At 48.7% G+C, this 15066-nt stretch overlaps 1 protein-coding gene across 2 annotated transcripts; it reads right to left on the bottom strand.

Annotated features, from left to right (window-relative positions):
* Positions 1-757: 757 nt before the first annotated feature.
* TGIF1 (TGFB induced factor homeobox 1) lies at positions 758-9460 on the bottom strand. 2 transcript variants are annotated; one of them, XM_081097770.1, is made up of 4 exons: positions 9122-9460; positions 8693-9017; positions 2569-2792; positions 758-1800 (listed from the first exon to the last, which is right to left on the bottom strand). In XM_081097770.1, the coding sequence occupies exons 2-4, from the start codon at positions 8706-8708 to the stop codon at positions 1225-1227; spliced, it is 816 nt and encodes a 271-aa protein (XP_080953896.1). In that variant the 5' UTR covers positions 8709-9017; positions 9122-9460; the 3' UTR covers positions 758-1224. The 2 variants fall into 2 exon arrangements, with proteins under 2 accessions (XP_080953896.1, XP_080953897.1); XM_081097771.1 differs by lacking the exons at positions 8693-9017; positions 9122-9460 and adding an exon at positions 7295-7583.
* Positions 9461-15066: the final 5606 nt, after the last annotated feature.

Here is a 15066-nt window from a genome sequence, read left to right as displayed (position 1 = left end):
GGGCTAGAAAAAAACATGAGTGTCATAACAAAGAAACCTCATACTAAGCATGACTACAAAGAATGGTTTTGTGGCATGTGACAAATCTGCTCAACCATAAGTGAAAGAAACACCACCAATTCCCTTCTGGCCATCCTGGCTTCATAACTAAAGTCTAGCCCAACAAACTCTGCTTGTGTATGGCACCATTTTCTCACAAACTGTGACCTTAGAAAATAAACCTAGTTAACAGCCCCACAAAAGATAGAACCTGTTTTAATCACTTTAGAAAATGTTTTAAAAGGTGATTTCTGTACAAATAATGCTGTCTTTTAATGTACACTCCTTATCTAACTGTACCAAAGAATAAAGTTTAAAGGGTAACATGAAAAAGGGGTAATATTAAGAGACTGCTTAGGTTGTTTACTTCTGGAAACTTAAGCCATTATCCGGTGCTTTGAGACCTTTCTTTTCAACACTGGCCATGTCTTAAAATATGCAGGACAGATTACCAAGGGATTGAGTGGTTAACTAAAGTCTGATGGAATGATTCATTTCAATTTGCCCTGCTTTAAGAAAAGCTTTATGCCTCCTATCAAGAGTAAATATCACACATCCTGTTTATACATACTGGCTTATTGTCCAAGGTTCTTCAAAGAGCTGGTGACACCCCCCAACTCACACTCAACCCACCCCCCAACTTCCTCTCATTGGTGTGATATATTCCTACTCACTTTAAAGCACCTCCCTCAACAAAACAGTCTGTGTTACAGTAAATTTTAAACAAAATACTTTATTGTGTCATGAAAAAAGGCATCAATCAACTAGATTCATACTTGTTTGAAAAAAATTTGAAAATTTATTAGACAGTATGTGGATATCCTGTTCCACATGGGAATGAGAAGATGCTATAGGTTCTCTAAGTATTGCACAGTCTGAAAAAACACCAACAAAAAAAAAAGGGGGGGAGGGAATCACATAATCTTGGGAACCATATCACATTATGAATAATCTACCAAGAAACATTAAAAAAAACAAAACAAAACCTTTGTTTCTACAGTAGCTTTGAGTTTATAGTTGTTGGAATGACTGTATTCCATTGAAGACATCTCAGTAACAGGAAGCTTCATTTTAACAATCCCATGTGCAAATATTAATAAAAAAATATATAAAATAATGCAATTTATCTCTTGCCATCACCCCGGCAATCATAACATTTGTTAGAACTGTTTTGCTTGAAAATAGTTAAGCTGTAAGTTTTGCCTGAAGCTCCATTTCTGCAGCCCGTTTGAGTGCAACATCCACTAGAAGCTGAAATCCACTAAAATCTTGGTTGAGGTCCGGTGGAGTAGGAGGAGGAGTGTTGAAAAGACCACTTTGTGTATTTGTGCTTGGTCCAGATTTACACGTGTCCTCTGGGTACATGAGGGAGGTGTCTGTAAAGTTGCTGGCTGCTATCTGCTGTATATCTGTGTTTTGTCCTACACCAACTGGCTGACACAGAGAGAAAGGCACATCTTTCAATGCAGTCACAGTGGTATGACAGATCACTGATGGACGAGCCAGAATTGATCCCGGAGACGACGGCTTAGGGGACAGTGGCCTCCCTAGGGCTGGGTTTGGTCCAGCAGGACAGGAATGAAATGGGCTCTCCTCTAGAGCTGGCATGAAGTTTTTGATGCCCATTGCTGACTCCACAGAGCTCACTTCAGATATCTTGGCCCCACGGCGGGAAATTGTGAACTGATTTGGATCTTTGCCATCCTTTCTCAGCATGTCAGGGAGGAGCCTTCGGCGGGCGTTGATGAACCAGTTACAGACCTGAAATGATTTGGGTATGCTTTAACACTCAGCATACATGTTCTGAGAACCTTCCATAGATGCTTAATTATCTCTTTGCATTTAAGAAGACATGAAAAGACTTATCGGAACTTACAAAGTTATTCCGACGTATTTGAGCCTAGACAAGAAAAAAAACTGCTTCCTATCATAAACCTGCTTCTCTCCAATACAAATTCCCTTGTCTCATCATCCATAAACCTTTCAGGAGGAAAATAAAGGTATAAATTCTCAAATGTCTAAAAGTTACTTTAGAGAAGGAGGTTTACCTTTTGACTCCCCCATATTAACCGATTACCTACTGCCCCAACATTGAAGTTAATCAACTACAGGAAAATCTTTCCTGTATGAAAAGGGCCACTCCCCCAAGTTACTGATTTTTCTCAGTTCAAATCACTGTGTCAACAGACAGACATGAATTACCTCACTGAGGTCTGTCCTTGTTTAAATATCAAACCAGTTTCCTGGGTAATAGAGTAAGATTTAACCTCCTTTTTATGATTGTTGCACAAAGGAAGGCTCTTTTAGGCATTAAAGGAAATGTTATTTGACAGATGACTGTCAAGTGTTTGTTTCTCTAAATAGCCAGTTATTAGCTATCAGCACTAGAAAGTTTAAGAGATATCCCCCACCCCAAGCTTTTGAGTCAGGAGGCACTTAATGACTTGACATACAGGAATGCTATAAAATGACTTTAGGGGGAAAAAGAAAGAAACCTGAGTGCATATACCACATGTTTTTTCCCCCTACCTGTAGTGTAGATAGACGTGTTTGCTGGGACAGCAATGCTTTTTCTTGCTCTGAGGGATAGGCATTGTATCGGTGCTCATATAGCCAATCTCGGAGAATCTGCACAGATTCCTTGGGCAGGTTGCCCCTTCTCCGTCTCTTGCCTGAGCCGGCAGAAGAGGAAAGGTCCAAGGGGATGTCCATGCTGTCATCATCCTCGGTCTCACTGCCGGAGGCGACAACACCTAGGAAAGGACAAAGGCCAGCCGTCAACCGGTTTCATCAGCAGAGCACCTAATGCAAAACTCATCTCTTTTGACCATTCAGTGTAAACATGTTTTCTCAACTACTGAGAGGCAGGGGAAGGACCAGTGAGTGTTTTCTGTCCTGAAATACCAGAGCACATGTAAAGGCTCCAGAGTAATTTGACTAGAGGCACATTCTAGATTCTCAACCAGTCGTCGGATGCCCTTTCGTGCCCACTCCGCTAGGATTCAACTTTTCACATTCCTTTGGAATGATCCTCAGAAAAGTCCTTCATGTAATCCAACAGAGGAGACAAAGCCCCACCCCAAGTGAACAACAGCTTGCCACCTGTGCATCAGGAAAGGTGCTACAACAGATGGAATGTGTCTAACAACCTCTTTGAAGTCATTGCTAATCTAGGATAAATCTAATGAGTGTTCTATTGTACATTTTAAATGCTATTCTTCCTCCTTCCACTGAAGGTTTGAAATAAAAAGGGAATATCTGTACATTTCTTTCACTGATATGAGGGAAAATCACACTCTTAACCCAGTTAGTATTCTAAAGATAAAATGCATGTCTAAAGTTTCTGCCAATTCCACGGTCATTTCTTTTTCATGGCTCCTTACATTTATTCAACACCACTTTTAATGGCCAATACTGGTCGCTATTTAGTAAATACAAACCACCAATGAAGTTTTTAGTGTTGTTGCACAAAAAATATTTTTCTATTAGTAAAAGGTCAGAGATGCCTTAACTGAATAAAAATTTAAATTTCATATAAATTTCTACTGCCAAATTAATCTGAACCTAGAACAGGAGGTATCAATAAGCAGAGTTGTCTTAATTATATGACAAGAAAACAACAACCCTGAATATGCAATCCCAAAGGAAAATCTCTTGTCTGTAAGTACTTTAATCCCACCAGAAATTTTAAGAATTCACACACCATTAAAGGATATTCAAATCACACAGAGTGAGTTCAATAAAAATTCAGACCTGGCCCTTTTAGACATTTAAACATAATTTAGAACTTTATACGCTATTAAACACACACACACACACACACACACACACACACACACACCCACGCGCACACCCCCACAACAACACAAAGAACATGGGCAACTCTTAGAATGTATTAATCTAAAATTTTAAGGATATAAATGAGTCATAAACTAGTGCATGCTTGAACCTAACAGTACTTCTACATAAAATTTATTAAACTGACACAAAATTTAAAGTTAGGCATTCTTAACTTTGTTGATGCAAACTTAAATGAGTGGTTTGCCTGGATAGGAAATAAAAACAGAATATTCCTCACAGTGATAAACCACTCAATGTACTTGAGGATTTTTATTTTTTTTTAAATATATTTTATTGATTTTTCACAGAGACGAAGGGAGAGAGATAGAGTTAGAAACATCGATGAGAGAGAAACATCGATCCGCTGCCTCTTGCACATCCGTGGGGGATGTGCCCGCAACCCAGGTACATGCCCTTGACCGGAATCGAACCCGGGACCTCTCAGTCCGCAGGCTGACGCTCTATCCACTGAGCCAAACCGGTTTCAGCTGTACTTGAGGATTTTTTTAAAAAACACACACATCCTTTTAAAGCCTTTTAACACAATGAAACTCAAAGAATTACCCATTCAAAGGTTTGTTGATGAGATACTCCCCAGTTAGTTGAGTCTGACTTTATTTGGTGACACATGGTCAGTTTTGGACCGCAGGGGGCAGAAGGTATTGGCGAGTGTCCACAGAAAAGGCAGGACCTTCCTAAGACCAAGTAAACCAAGTTCTAACAAAAGAGCAGGATGAGTAACAAAAACCCACACCTGAAACCTATATGATCATACTGACCAATGTCGCCCCAATAAATTTAATTTTAAAAAAAAAGAGCAGAATGAACTTGCAAATTCACTTCAGCTCAAGCCTTATTAAACAGCCATCAATAAACCAATCACAGAAGAATCCTAAATGTTAACCCCATGTATTTGATGTTTCCCTTCCCAGAAGCTTTCATTAAACTGTTTTATTTTTTTTAAAACTTATTTATTGATTTTAGAGAGACAGAAAGGGGGAGAAAGAGAGAAACATTGATTTGTTGTTCCACTTATTTATGCATTCCTTGGTTGATTCTTGTATATGGCCTGGCCAGGGATGGAACCCCAAAACCTTGTGGAGTATGGGGACGACACTCTAACCAACTGAGCTACGCACCCCCAAAGGCTCATTAAACTGCTTTAAAAGAAAAAGAGGTACATTTAAAACCGAAACTGCTTTCACTGTTGAAAAGATGAGAAAAATTTTAAACCCATATTAAAATTTGGGTGAAGAGCTCTTCATAAAAAAAAATTAATAAATTATAAATGAGTACATTTTATATTTGCAAAGAAATCTAGCTTTTTAACTCTAACTTTTAAATACTTGAGTAACTAAAGCAAATTTGTTTAAACTCCTCAATGTCTGAAAAGCCAGACCTTCTTTTCAAAGCTATTACCCCCCTCCCTTTTATAAATTTTTTTAAAAGTGTGAAAATTTGCTCATTAAACAGTGAATTCTCAACTGTAAGTTGATAATAACAAAGAATTTAAAACAACAACAAAAAGACCCTGAAGCCTGCACTTCGATCGGCTTCAGTTTGACAAGAAGCCTGAGCTTTTACAACAGGTTAATGACACACACAGGCAGGTTTCAGTTAAGCAACACCCAACTGCAGGGCGACCTGACTCTGTTCTCAGTTCATTTAAACAAATGAGTGCCAGGCCCCTGGACCTCTTAACAAATATTTCCAATATGTGCACAAAAGCTGAAGTAACAGGAAGTCAAGACTTCAGTTTCTTGGCTACAGCAGCTGATATTTCACCCACGTTTGCTGCTGTCAGGACTATTTTCATTAAAACTCTCCCTCCGGATTGTGGCTCAACTTGGAAAAACAAAAAGACTTTTCCACGTTACTCATTTCCTATTGTAACAGAGCCTTTGAAAAGTTTCCCGGTTACGACTGGTTTCCAAACGTCCTGCTCTCTGCTTACACTTTTTAAAAATATGCGGTGGGGGGAGGGGTGTGGGCTCACAGGCCGCCCTCCCTCCCTCCACATGCAGGGAATGCTGTTTGGGAAGATGGCCCAGGGCGCCCACCGTCGGTAAGGCAATCCTCTCCTTTCCGAAAGGGAGCTGGGGGTGCGAGGGAGACCAGGGAGCAGTGGCTGGATACCTGGAACAGGCAGGAACCTAGACGCAGACTCACATCATCGAAGGAAAAGTTTAAGGACACAATTAGGAAAAGGCAAACCTAACAGACTCCCTGCCCAGAACAGCTCCGAAGCGACAGGAATCGTACCCCAGCCGAGGAGCAGCCACAGAACAACGTCATCGCAAGAATCCCACGGTCAGGAAGGGCGAGCTGAGACTTTGGGGGTTTCCTCAAGGAGCCCCTTTCTGCGTGGCTTAGGGCCATTGGGGGGCTCTTTTCGGCATCCTCTGCTCTCTAAGAGACCCTATGATCCCTTTTCAGTCTTCCCAAAGCGCGGGCTCTGCGATGGAGTTGAAGGTGATTTTGTTTTCAAGAAAACTTGAAAACGAACTTTTATAAGACAAACAATAGTCCAAGCCGAGAGGGACGGGGGGGCGGGGGGCAGATTTCTTCCAGAGTCCTCGCTGGGCGGCTCGGAGCGCGGCCCCCCTAGGAGCCGGCGCGGGGTGGCGGGGCCGCGGCGGCCGCGGGGAGGGGGGCCCGGGCGGCCGGCTTTTAGCTTTTGTTCGGCGGCTCCCTCCGCCCGCACCGAACTCGGCCCCTCCGACGGCGGCGTGAGCACCACCGGCCCGCGGGGCTCTCGGGTTACAGGAAACCGGAGACGGTGCCGAGAACCTCCACCTTCTGAGGGGGCTGCCCACCCGGGGGACTTACCCAGAAAACCTAAAAAGGTGAGGCAGCCGGGCCGCGGCCGGCGCAAAGTTTCCCCCACACGCACCTCTCATTGTTTCCAGGAGTCGGCGCTCCGCGGAGGGCCCCGCGCCCCGGGCTGCCGACTCCGAGCCCCCGGTCCTGCGGCCGGCGGGAAAAGGGGGCGACCGGAGGCACCGAGTGCCGCGACAGGACCGAGGGATAATGGGAGCGGGGGGGGGGGGACAAAAGTTGCCGGGGGAGGGGGCGGGTAGGCACCCTAAAGTGCCGGGGAATCAGCGAGGGACGCCCGGCGGTACCTGGGCAGGAGAGGGGCGGGGGGGGGGGGGGGGGGGGAACCCAACGGCCGGCCTGGTGGGGGCGGGGACTCGGAAAGGCTTTGGGGCGCCCGGGGGGCGGGGGGGTCGGGGAAGCTACAACGCTTCCCCCAGCAGCGCCCGAACAATGCGGGGCGCCCGGCCCCCGCGGAAACCCCGCTTTGCAGTGGGCTCACCAGCACCACTCCTCACCCTCCCAACACACATACACCCCAACTTATCCCAGGGGGTCCCGGCGCCCGCGGGAGAGTCCCTCCGGGCAGGGTCCAGACCTGTCAGTCCTCCCCGAGTAGACATGGCCTTCCGGGGCGGCCACCCGCGTGCTCCCCGCGCCGTTACGTGGCCAAACTTGTATGCGCCGAGTTGTCACTGTCCCTGGAGGGGGGTCGCTGGGCGCCGACTCCCAACCGCTACGAAAGCCCCGACTCGGACGCGTGCAGCACGAGGTGAGGCGGGTTTCCAAGGCCCCCGGGCCGGCAGCCGGAGCACAGCACCCCGGGGCGGGCCGGGCCGGAGCCGGGCGGGGGGCGGCGTTCGGCCCGTATTGTTCTAACTGTCCCCGCGGGGCCGCCTGGAAGAATGCGGGGCCGCGGAAACTCCGCGCGCTTCTGCGCCTGCGCGCGGCGTCCCCTCCCCCGCGGCTTCCCCAGCGACTAACTTCTGTTTTGAGCCACTTCGCATAAATCACAACAGAAAAGCCCACGGGGGCCCAGGACGGAACATTCGGGGTACCCCCGCCCCCCGCCAGGGGCTCAAAAGTTCACTTCGAGAGGGAGCGAACATTTCTGACCTTTCGTGGTGGCAGGCCTTTTTTCCCCCCCTCCTTCTTTCTCGTGTGTGTTTTGTTTTTAAGCCAGACTGCCGGCAAGTTTTAGTTGTACGGCTTCCAGAACGTTTCGTGGAAACAATGACAGCCTCGCTCTGCACTTACAACCAAGCCTGCTTGTCGGACGCGGGCTCGTCCCGGGGGTGGGGGTGTGGATGTGGGGTGTGTGTGTGTTGCCTACCCGCGGCCCTAACTCTCCATCCCGCCCCGCACTCTCCGTGGGAAAACCTGGAGCGGCCGGGAATGTCCCAGACCCGCTTCCCGGCGTTTCCCACCCCCGAGGGCGACCCGGGGGTCGGAGCCGCATTCCTTTTGATTGTGAAAACACCCCCATCCCCCGAGAAGAGAGTGCCTGGGCCCAGCTGGGGGGGACGGGGGGGAGTGGGAACCCCGGAATCCAAGCCCAACTTTCAGACAAAGGCGCTCCTGGCTGCCACCGGTCGCGACGGGGAAAGCAGGGCGCGGGGGGGTACCCCTGGAGTAGGGCCCTCACAACCCCCCGCCCCGGAGGACCCGCGAGAAGCCACGCGGCGACTCGGGAAGCGTGGGGCGTGGGCTGAGACAATGAAAGTTGGAGGCGCACAAACAAGGCGGCGAGCGTGTGTTTTTTTGACAACGTGCCAGCAGCGTGGAGGCCCGTCTCCCCACCACCGCCCCTCGTGCTGTGTCTAGAAGGAGCGCGGCCACTGCCGTTTCAGCCGCGGCCTCAACAAAGGGGCCGGCGCGGTCCCAGCCGGGGAGCGCGGGGCTGGAAGTCCACAAAGTCACTCTCGCCCGGAGCCCGGCCGGCGCGCACGCTTCCCCGGGACACGCGCCCGCGGGGCGGCAGCCGGCGGAGCCTTACCTTTCTTGCTCTTCATCCTGGAGCTCCCCTTCCAGCGCGGGGCACCGCCGGGGTGTCGGGGGCGCGGGCAGGAGCGGGAGCGCCGGGGGCCAGCGGCTGTCCTCCCCGGAGGGCGCTCCGGCAACTTGCAGGACGAGCTCCAGCAGTGAGTGCGGCCCCGGCGCTCGGATCGCAGGCGCCCGCTTCTTGGGCGGAATTCAAGTGACACTTGGGCTTCCTCCTGCCGGGACCTCCTGGCAGCCGGCCGGGGGCTCTCGCTCGCCCAGCGCGCTCCCCTCCCCACGCCGCTCCTTTGTTCCCCGCTCCCGATCGGCGCACCTCGGCGCTGTCAGAGTGAGAGGCGAGGAGGGGAAGGTACAGGAGGTCCTGCCTCCGCCCCCAGCCGCCCGCCCCGTCCCCCGCCCGCCGCTCCCCGCCCCTCCCCCGCACCTTCCAGCAGGGGAGGGCTGCACGCGGGCCGCGGCCACGCCGCCTCACTCCGCGCCCCCGGGGGCCGCTGTTACCGGTCCCGGGTGGGGGCGGCGGAGCCCAGAAACGCGATCCTTCCTCCCTGCGGCGCGCACGCCTCCCGCATCCCTCGTGGGGCCGCGGCCACGCCAGCCGAGTGCCCCGCGTTTCTCCTTGGGGCCTTTCTTCCCGGGGCAGACGAAGATGTGTTTGGTTAGGAAGCTGCCACAGATGGAGGTCGGGCCGCCCCCTCCTTCCTCTCCTCGACCTCCGGGAAGAAAAGCACACCTCACCCCCCCTTCGTTTTTGACAGCTGCCCCACACTGCAGTCCCGGCTCCGGCCGCGGGTTGAGACGGCCGCTTCTGATTCAAGGGGCGGGGCACCGAGGGAAAGTATTCGGGACAAGAACCAACTTCTTCCCGAACGCGCGGCTGCCATGGGCTCGCGGGCGCGGCGCGGCGCACCCTTCTCCTCCGGGGGCTCTTCCTCCCCCGGCGACCGTGCGGGGCCGAGGGGGGGGCGGGGGGGTGAGACACAGACACCCGGGGAGAATGACTGCGCCCCGGGGCTAACGCTGCGAGTTCCGGGCCGGATTGCAAGGCAGTTTCGAAATCGAACACGTTGCGGCGCACACTTGTCATGCTCACATGCTCTTTAAAACTCCGCGCCGCCCGTCCCGCCGCCTCCCGGCCTGGCTCTCCCACGCTCGGACCCGGGCAGCTGCCGCCTGTAGGAAACGGCGGGGACCGCACCGGGGCTGCTCGGTCAAGTCTGCTTTTATAATTTCAGCCCTGCTAGGGGACCCCTTCTCTCATCGGATATTTCAGACTAGTCATGGAGGGGAAAAACACATGCTCCTGTAGGTTTGTTTTGGTTGAGGAAGACCCCAACAGGAGTCCTTGACGAAAGGACCCTTTTCAAAGTCCAGATCCTGTTTGGCTCATTCCAAGAAACATACCCCCTCCCCGCCCTCTCCTCCGAGCCGAGTTTCCCCGTGTGTCCCGTTGCTTTGAAGTAAACGAACTGTCACAGGCCACAGTGCGACTTTCGCCGTCACTTAAAAGAGAAAAAACCCCCAACGTAAAGAACCCGGGTGGAGACGTCAGCGCCCGAGCCGGCCTCCAGTTTCGGCTCTGTGCTCTTTTTGTTTTGTAACCTCAGTGGAGAACCCGGCAGGACTCGCTCCGTGGAAATACGGTTAAACCCGAGGAAGAAGGCAGCCAAACGATGACTAACTAGACTTTGGAGCCTGTTTTCGGATTAAATTAAAGCCAGCCTCCCACCCACTCACCCCCCCCCCAAAAGACACCCCCGCCAGCAGAGTGAATTGAGGCCAGAGTTTACAAAGCTTGGGTGGTTTTTCCAATTACAGGACTTAAAATGAATAAACAAGGGGGAAAGCGTCACTCTAAGCAGGCAGCGACCTCACGATTCCCCCCCCCCCCCCCCCTTCGGTGGTTTGCCGACTGATCAGCACCGAAGAGAACACACTCCTGAAAGGACAAAGCGAATAAACTCGGTCCCGGGGCAAAGCAGCGCCCTGAACGGACCCCTGCAGCTTGCTGGCGCGGCTCCTCCCCGGGACCTGGCTGGAGATGGAGCAGCCGCTGCGCCCGCGAGCGGGACAGACGTGGGGCCGGCCGGGCGGGGGCCGCCGTGGGGGCCGCTGCGAGCCGGCGTCTGAAGGCTGTTTGTTGCCGGGATTGGTGGCTCACATCCGCTGGGGACGGGGGGCGGGCGGAGACGCGGGAGGAGGGGCCGGGCCGGCCCACGCCGCGGCCGGAGCGGCAGCAGCCTGGGCTGGAGGCCGGCGGTTACTGGGGAGACGCTTTGTTTGCTAACTTCGACGGCGGCCTCGGCCACTCGACAGAACACGCCTCCCGGCCGCTGGCAGCAGCTCGCGACAAAAAAGGTTTCCTTCTTCCGCGTGGTTATCCTTGGCCACGCGATGGCTCTCATTCTGTACACAAAGGCACCTTCTCGTCTAAATGAACTTGGCTAATGACGGCGATTCTCTGGCAACTGAGTAGGAAACCGAGAGAGGAAGCGAGTTGATGGCTAGAAGACAAACTTTAGGGGCAGGGGGAGGGGCGCACGTGATTTCTTTCAAATAGCGAAGAGGAAATGGTGGAACTTTAAACGCTCTCGCTGGAGGTCCGGCTTGATCCGGCCAATGCTCGCCTTTTGCTGGAGCGCATAATATCAAAGCAGTTATTAAAGCTGGTGAGACGGCCCGCAGAGGAACCGGGGCCCCTGTCGGGGTGAGCACGCCCCTGGTAGAGGTCCCCACCCCCAGGGCTCGTCCCAAACTTGTTTGGGGCTTTGAAACGTTGGTTCGTTCTGAGAAGTGCCTGGAGTCTGCATAACACAGGCAAGAAAAATCAGCAATTGCTTAGGATATTTTTTGTTAACGGTATTTGCTTTTCCCAAGGTGGAAAAGCAACTTTTAGTTCTGGCTCTGTCAATTCTAGTGCCCACCTAGCGCCTCTCTGTAAAACTGATCCAATGACAGGATTTTTTCCAGTGCTAAATTTTTTTTTAATTAATAAAAGTATATGGATTTACATGTGCTACACATTATTTGCTGAGTTCATATGAATGTTAATTAAGTTGGAAAACTGGTGCTCGAGAAGGCTGCTGATAAACGTTTTTCACTATTATTTTTTCCCCTCCAGGCATACTTCGTTCCAATGGGTGTCTTATCTTCTCAAGCTGTCTCAAGGCCAAGAAAAGAAACAGAGTTGTTAAAGTTATTTTTCACAGCCTGCAAACCCTTCAAAGGCACAAAAGCCAGAAAAATGTGTCAATACATCCAGTTATTTTGATGCCAGGTCCAGGAAGTAATTGCAGAATGTATTTCATTAATCTACTCAACAACCATTGATCAAGCAAGAATTCCATCCGGCCCTGTCCTAGGTGGAGGAACGATGCTCACCCAGCCTTGTATCCATCCCTTTTGCTTCTAATCTCTGTGGGACAGATATTTTTTAAAAACATATGTAGACTGCTGGGCTCGCACAAGGATTTTATAGTCATCGCTTCACATCTCAGGTGTGGGGGCTGGGACTACTTAAAGAAAGCTGACCATAGTTTTTTCAGGGGCCTGGTGTGGGGCTACAACCCTCTTATGATTTTTATCGACCCCATCAGGATTGTCTCCATCTCTTAATTACATGAATAATGTAACTCGTAAGACTACTTTAGTAGGTAATCGCTTTTCTCCTAGCCTGCACTTCTCTTCCCATCCTTTTCCCTCTGTAGCCCAGTCCTCCTTTTCCTTTGCCTAGCGGCTTGGACTCCAGGGGACAGAGTAAAGAGATAATTTGAGCACAGCCTCTGCCCTCTTTTGGCCTCATCATACATCTGTAGTGTGCTTTACAGTTTATGAAACACTTAGGTGGCCTTACTTAATAGTACAGTGAAGTATGTTCTTATTTTTCTCTAAAGTCAATATAACTTAACACCCAAATATAACAAAGCTAAAGGGTATAAAACCAAGTACGGGGCATAAATTGCCTGGCTTTAAGTCAGGTGTTCTCTGTCACTCTTTCTTGGAAGATCCAATAGATGTGGAAGGCAGTATATAAAACAGATTTTAAGCACAGATGATGGTATCAGGGCCTACTGATCATGTGTGGCGATTGCTTCAAAATCTCTTCTTTGAAATCTACCAGTAGTTTTACAAAAGGCTCTCTTCCAACCTACTAGCTTTTTGTGCTTTGTGTTCTTTTCTCATTTTTTAATTAAAAAGAAAAAGTGCTAAAAAAATTCAAGCAAGAAACAAGTACACGAAGTTAAATGTGAAAGGCCGTAATTACTCTCCACTCTCGAAATGGGCATACGTACACTACACACAGATGTAAGGGTGTCTTCTTACTTCCTCTTTCCAAGTCGACTGGGCCTGGGAGGGTCCCAGGAGTCTGTGATATCCTGACCTAAATGTAGGTATCCTCAATGCTACCCTCCACCTCAGGGTCTCAGCCACCATCCTATTAACAATTGGAGCTGGATAATCTTTGTTGTGTATTGTAGAATGTTTAGCAGTATCCTGGCCCTAACCAATACTTGTCAGTGACACCCATCCCCCAAGTTGTCACAAACAAAAAAACAGCCCAGGCATTGCCCGAGGTCCTCCAGAGGGGATGGAAATGGGCTGGGGTGGGGTTGGTGTGGGTGGGGTGAGGATCATCTCTGCTTGAGAACCACAGATCTAGCTCAACCCTTTATTTCTTCTGTAACACCACACTTTAAGTTACAGTATTTTGCTATTTGACTATTAACTTGTTTATTTTCCTGTGACTCCCACTAAAAAGACTTTCAGATATCATACCAGATGTTAACTTATTCCCTTTCTCCTACTTCCATGAATGTAGTTAATCCATTCACATGTGTCCATTTATCTTCCCAAAGCTATAAAGGACCCATTTATAATGGCAACAAAACGACGAAATATCCAGGAATGAAATTAACAAGAAATAGGTGCAAGTTTTATGAGGAAAACTTTAAAATTCTACGGAGAGACATGAAGGAAGACTTAAGTAAAATAAAAACTATAACATTGTTTTTAGCAAGATTTAGTAGTGAAAGGAGAAGGATGTTTATTTTCCCCCAATCAATCTTTAAATTCAAAGCAATTTCCATTAAAATACCAACAGGATTTTTTTTTGTAATGGCCACAGTTCATAAAAATTAAAGATCTCACAATAGCTGGGGAAATTCTAAAAGAGAAAGTAGGGTGGGGGAGGATAGGGAAAGCCCCTCCAAACATTAAAGTGTGTTTTGATGTTGATAATAATTACAATGTAAAAGTTTTGTACTGAGAATAAAAAGGAAACAAAGAACAATGAGACATTAGAATAAAGAGAGAGAGGGAGATTTTGGCAAAGGTGGCTTTTCAGATCAGGGATAATTGAATTGGATAATTGACTACTTTTAGTTGAAAATGAAGCTGGATCTCTGTCTCCTTTAACAAAAATAAAATTCATTGAGTTAAAGATTGAAATATTAAAGTAACTTAAAATACACTAAATATGTTCTAGAACAGTGATTCTCCAGAGGGTGTGTATGTGGCGAGTTGGCCTCCCAGGGACATTTGACATTGTTTGGAGACATTTGGTCATCACTAGATGGGGGGGAAGCCACTGGCCTCTGGAGGATAGAGGCCAGGGATGGCCGCTAAACATGCTGCTACACACAGCACAGACGTCCACAGGAAATTGTCCTGTCCAAAAAGTCAGTAGCGTGGGGCATGAATATGATCTTGGAATGGAGAAGACCTTTCCAATCAGGACACAAAATTGAGAAAGAATAAAATATGTAAATGTTTATAAGCATTTTGTTTTTGTTTTGTTGTTTGTTTGTGTGTTTTTTTTAACTGTGTTTGAGGGGAAATCCCATAAAATTTTCAAAAGCAAAGTACTTGCAGCACCTGGCAGGCATCATCAGACCAATGTACCTCATATATGAAGAGCTCATAAAAACCATCGGAAAGAATTCTGTTTTAAAAAAGTTGGGCAAAGGAATCCAAATAAACAAAAACGGTTTTTTAAAAATCATAAAAATTGTAATTACAATTAAGTAAATTGGATTGAGCTGGTATGGGAAGGTTAATAATATACCATGTTGATTAGGGCTATATTTTTAAGCAAGGTAACAGAAAACTATAGTATTATCCCTTTTGTGTAAAAATTTTTATGCCTATATTTTTTAAAATGATACTCAAGGAAATATTAGCAATGGCTACCTTTGGAGGAAGAGAATGGGGAAGGGAATGGGATTCTGTACATGGTAAGCAGGCTATTTTTTTCATCTTCTACTTTTTTTTTCCTCTTTTTTATATTTTATTGATTTTTTACAGCGAGGAAGGAAGAGAGAGAGAGAGAGAGCTAGAAACATCGATGAGAGAGAAACATCGATCAGCTGCCTC

The sequence above is a fragment of the Myotis nattereri genome, assembly GCF_964212035.1.
Source record: "Myotis nattereri genome assembly, chromosome: 8".
NCBI classification, from domain to species: domain Eukaryota; kingdom Metazoa; phylum Chordata; class Mammalia; order Chiroptera; family Vespertilionidae; genus Myotis; species Myotis nattereri.
This window is presented reverse-complemented; position numbering and strand designations above follow the sequence as displayed.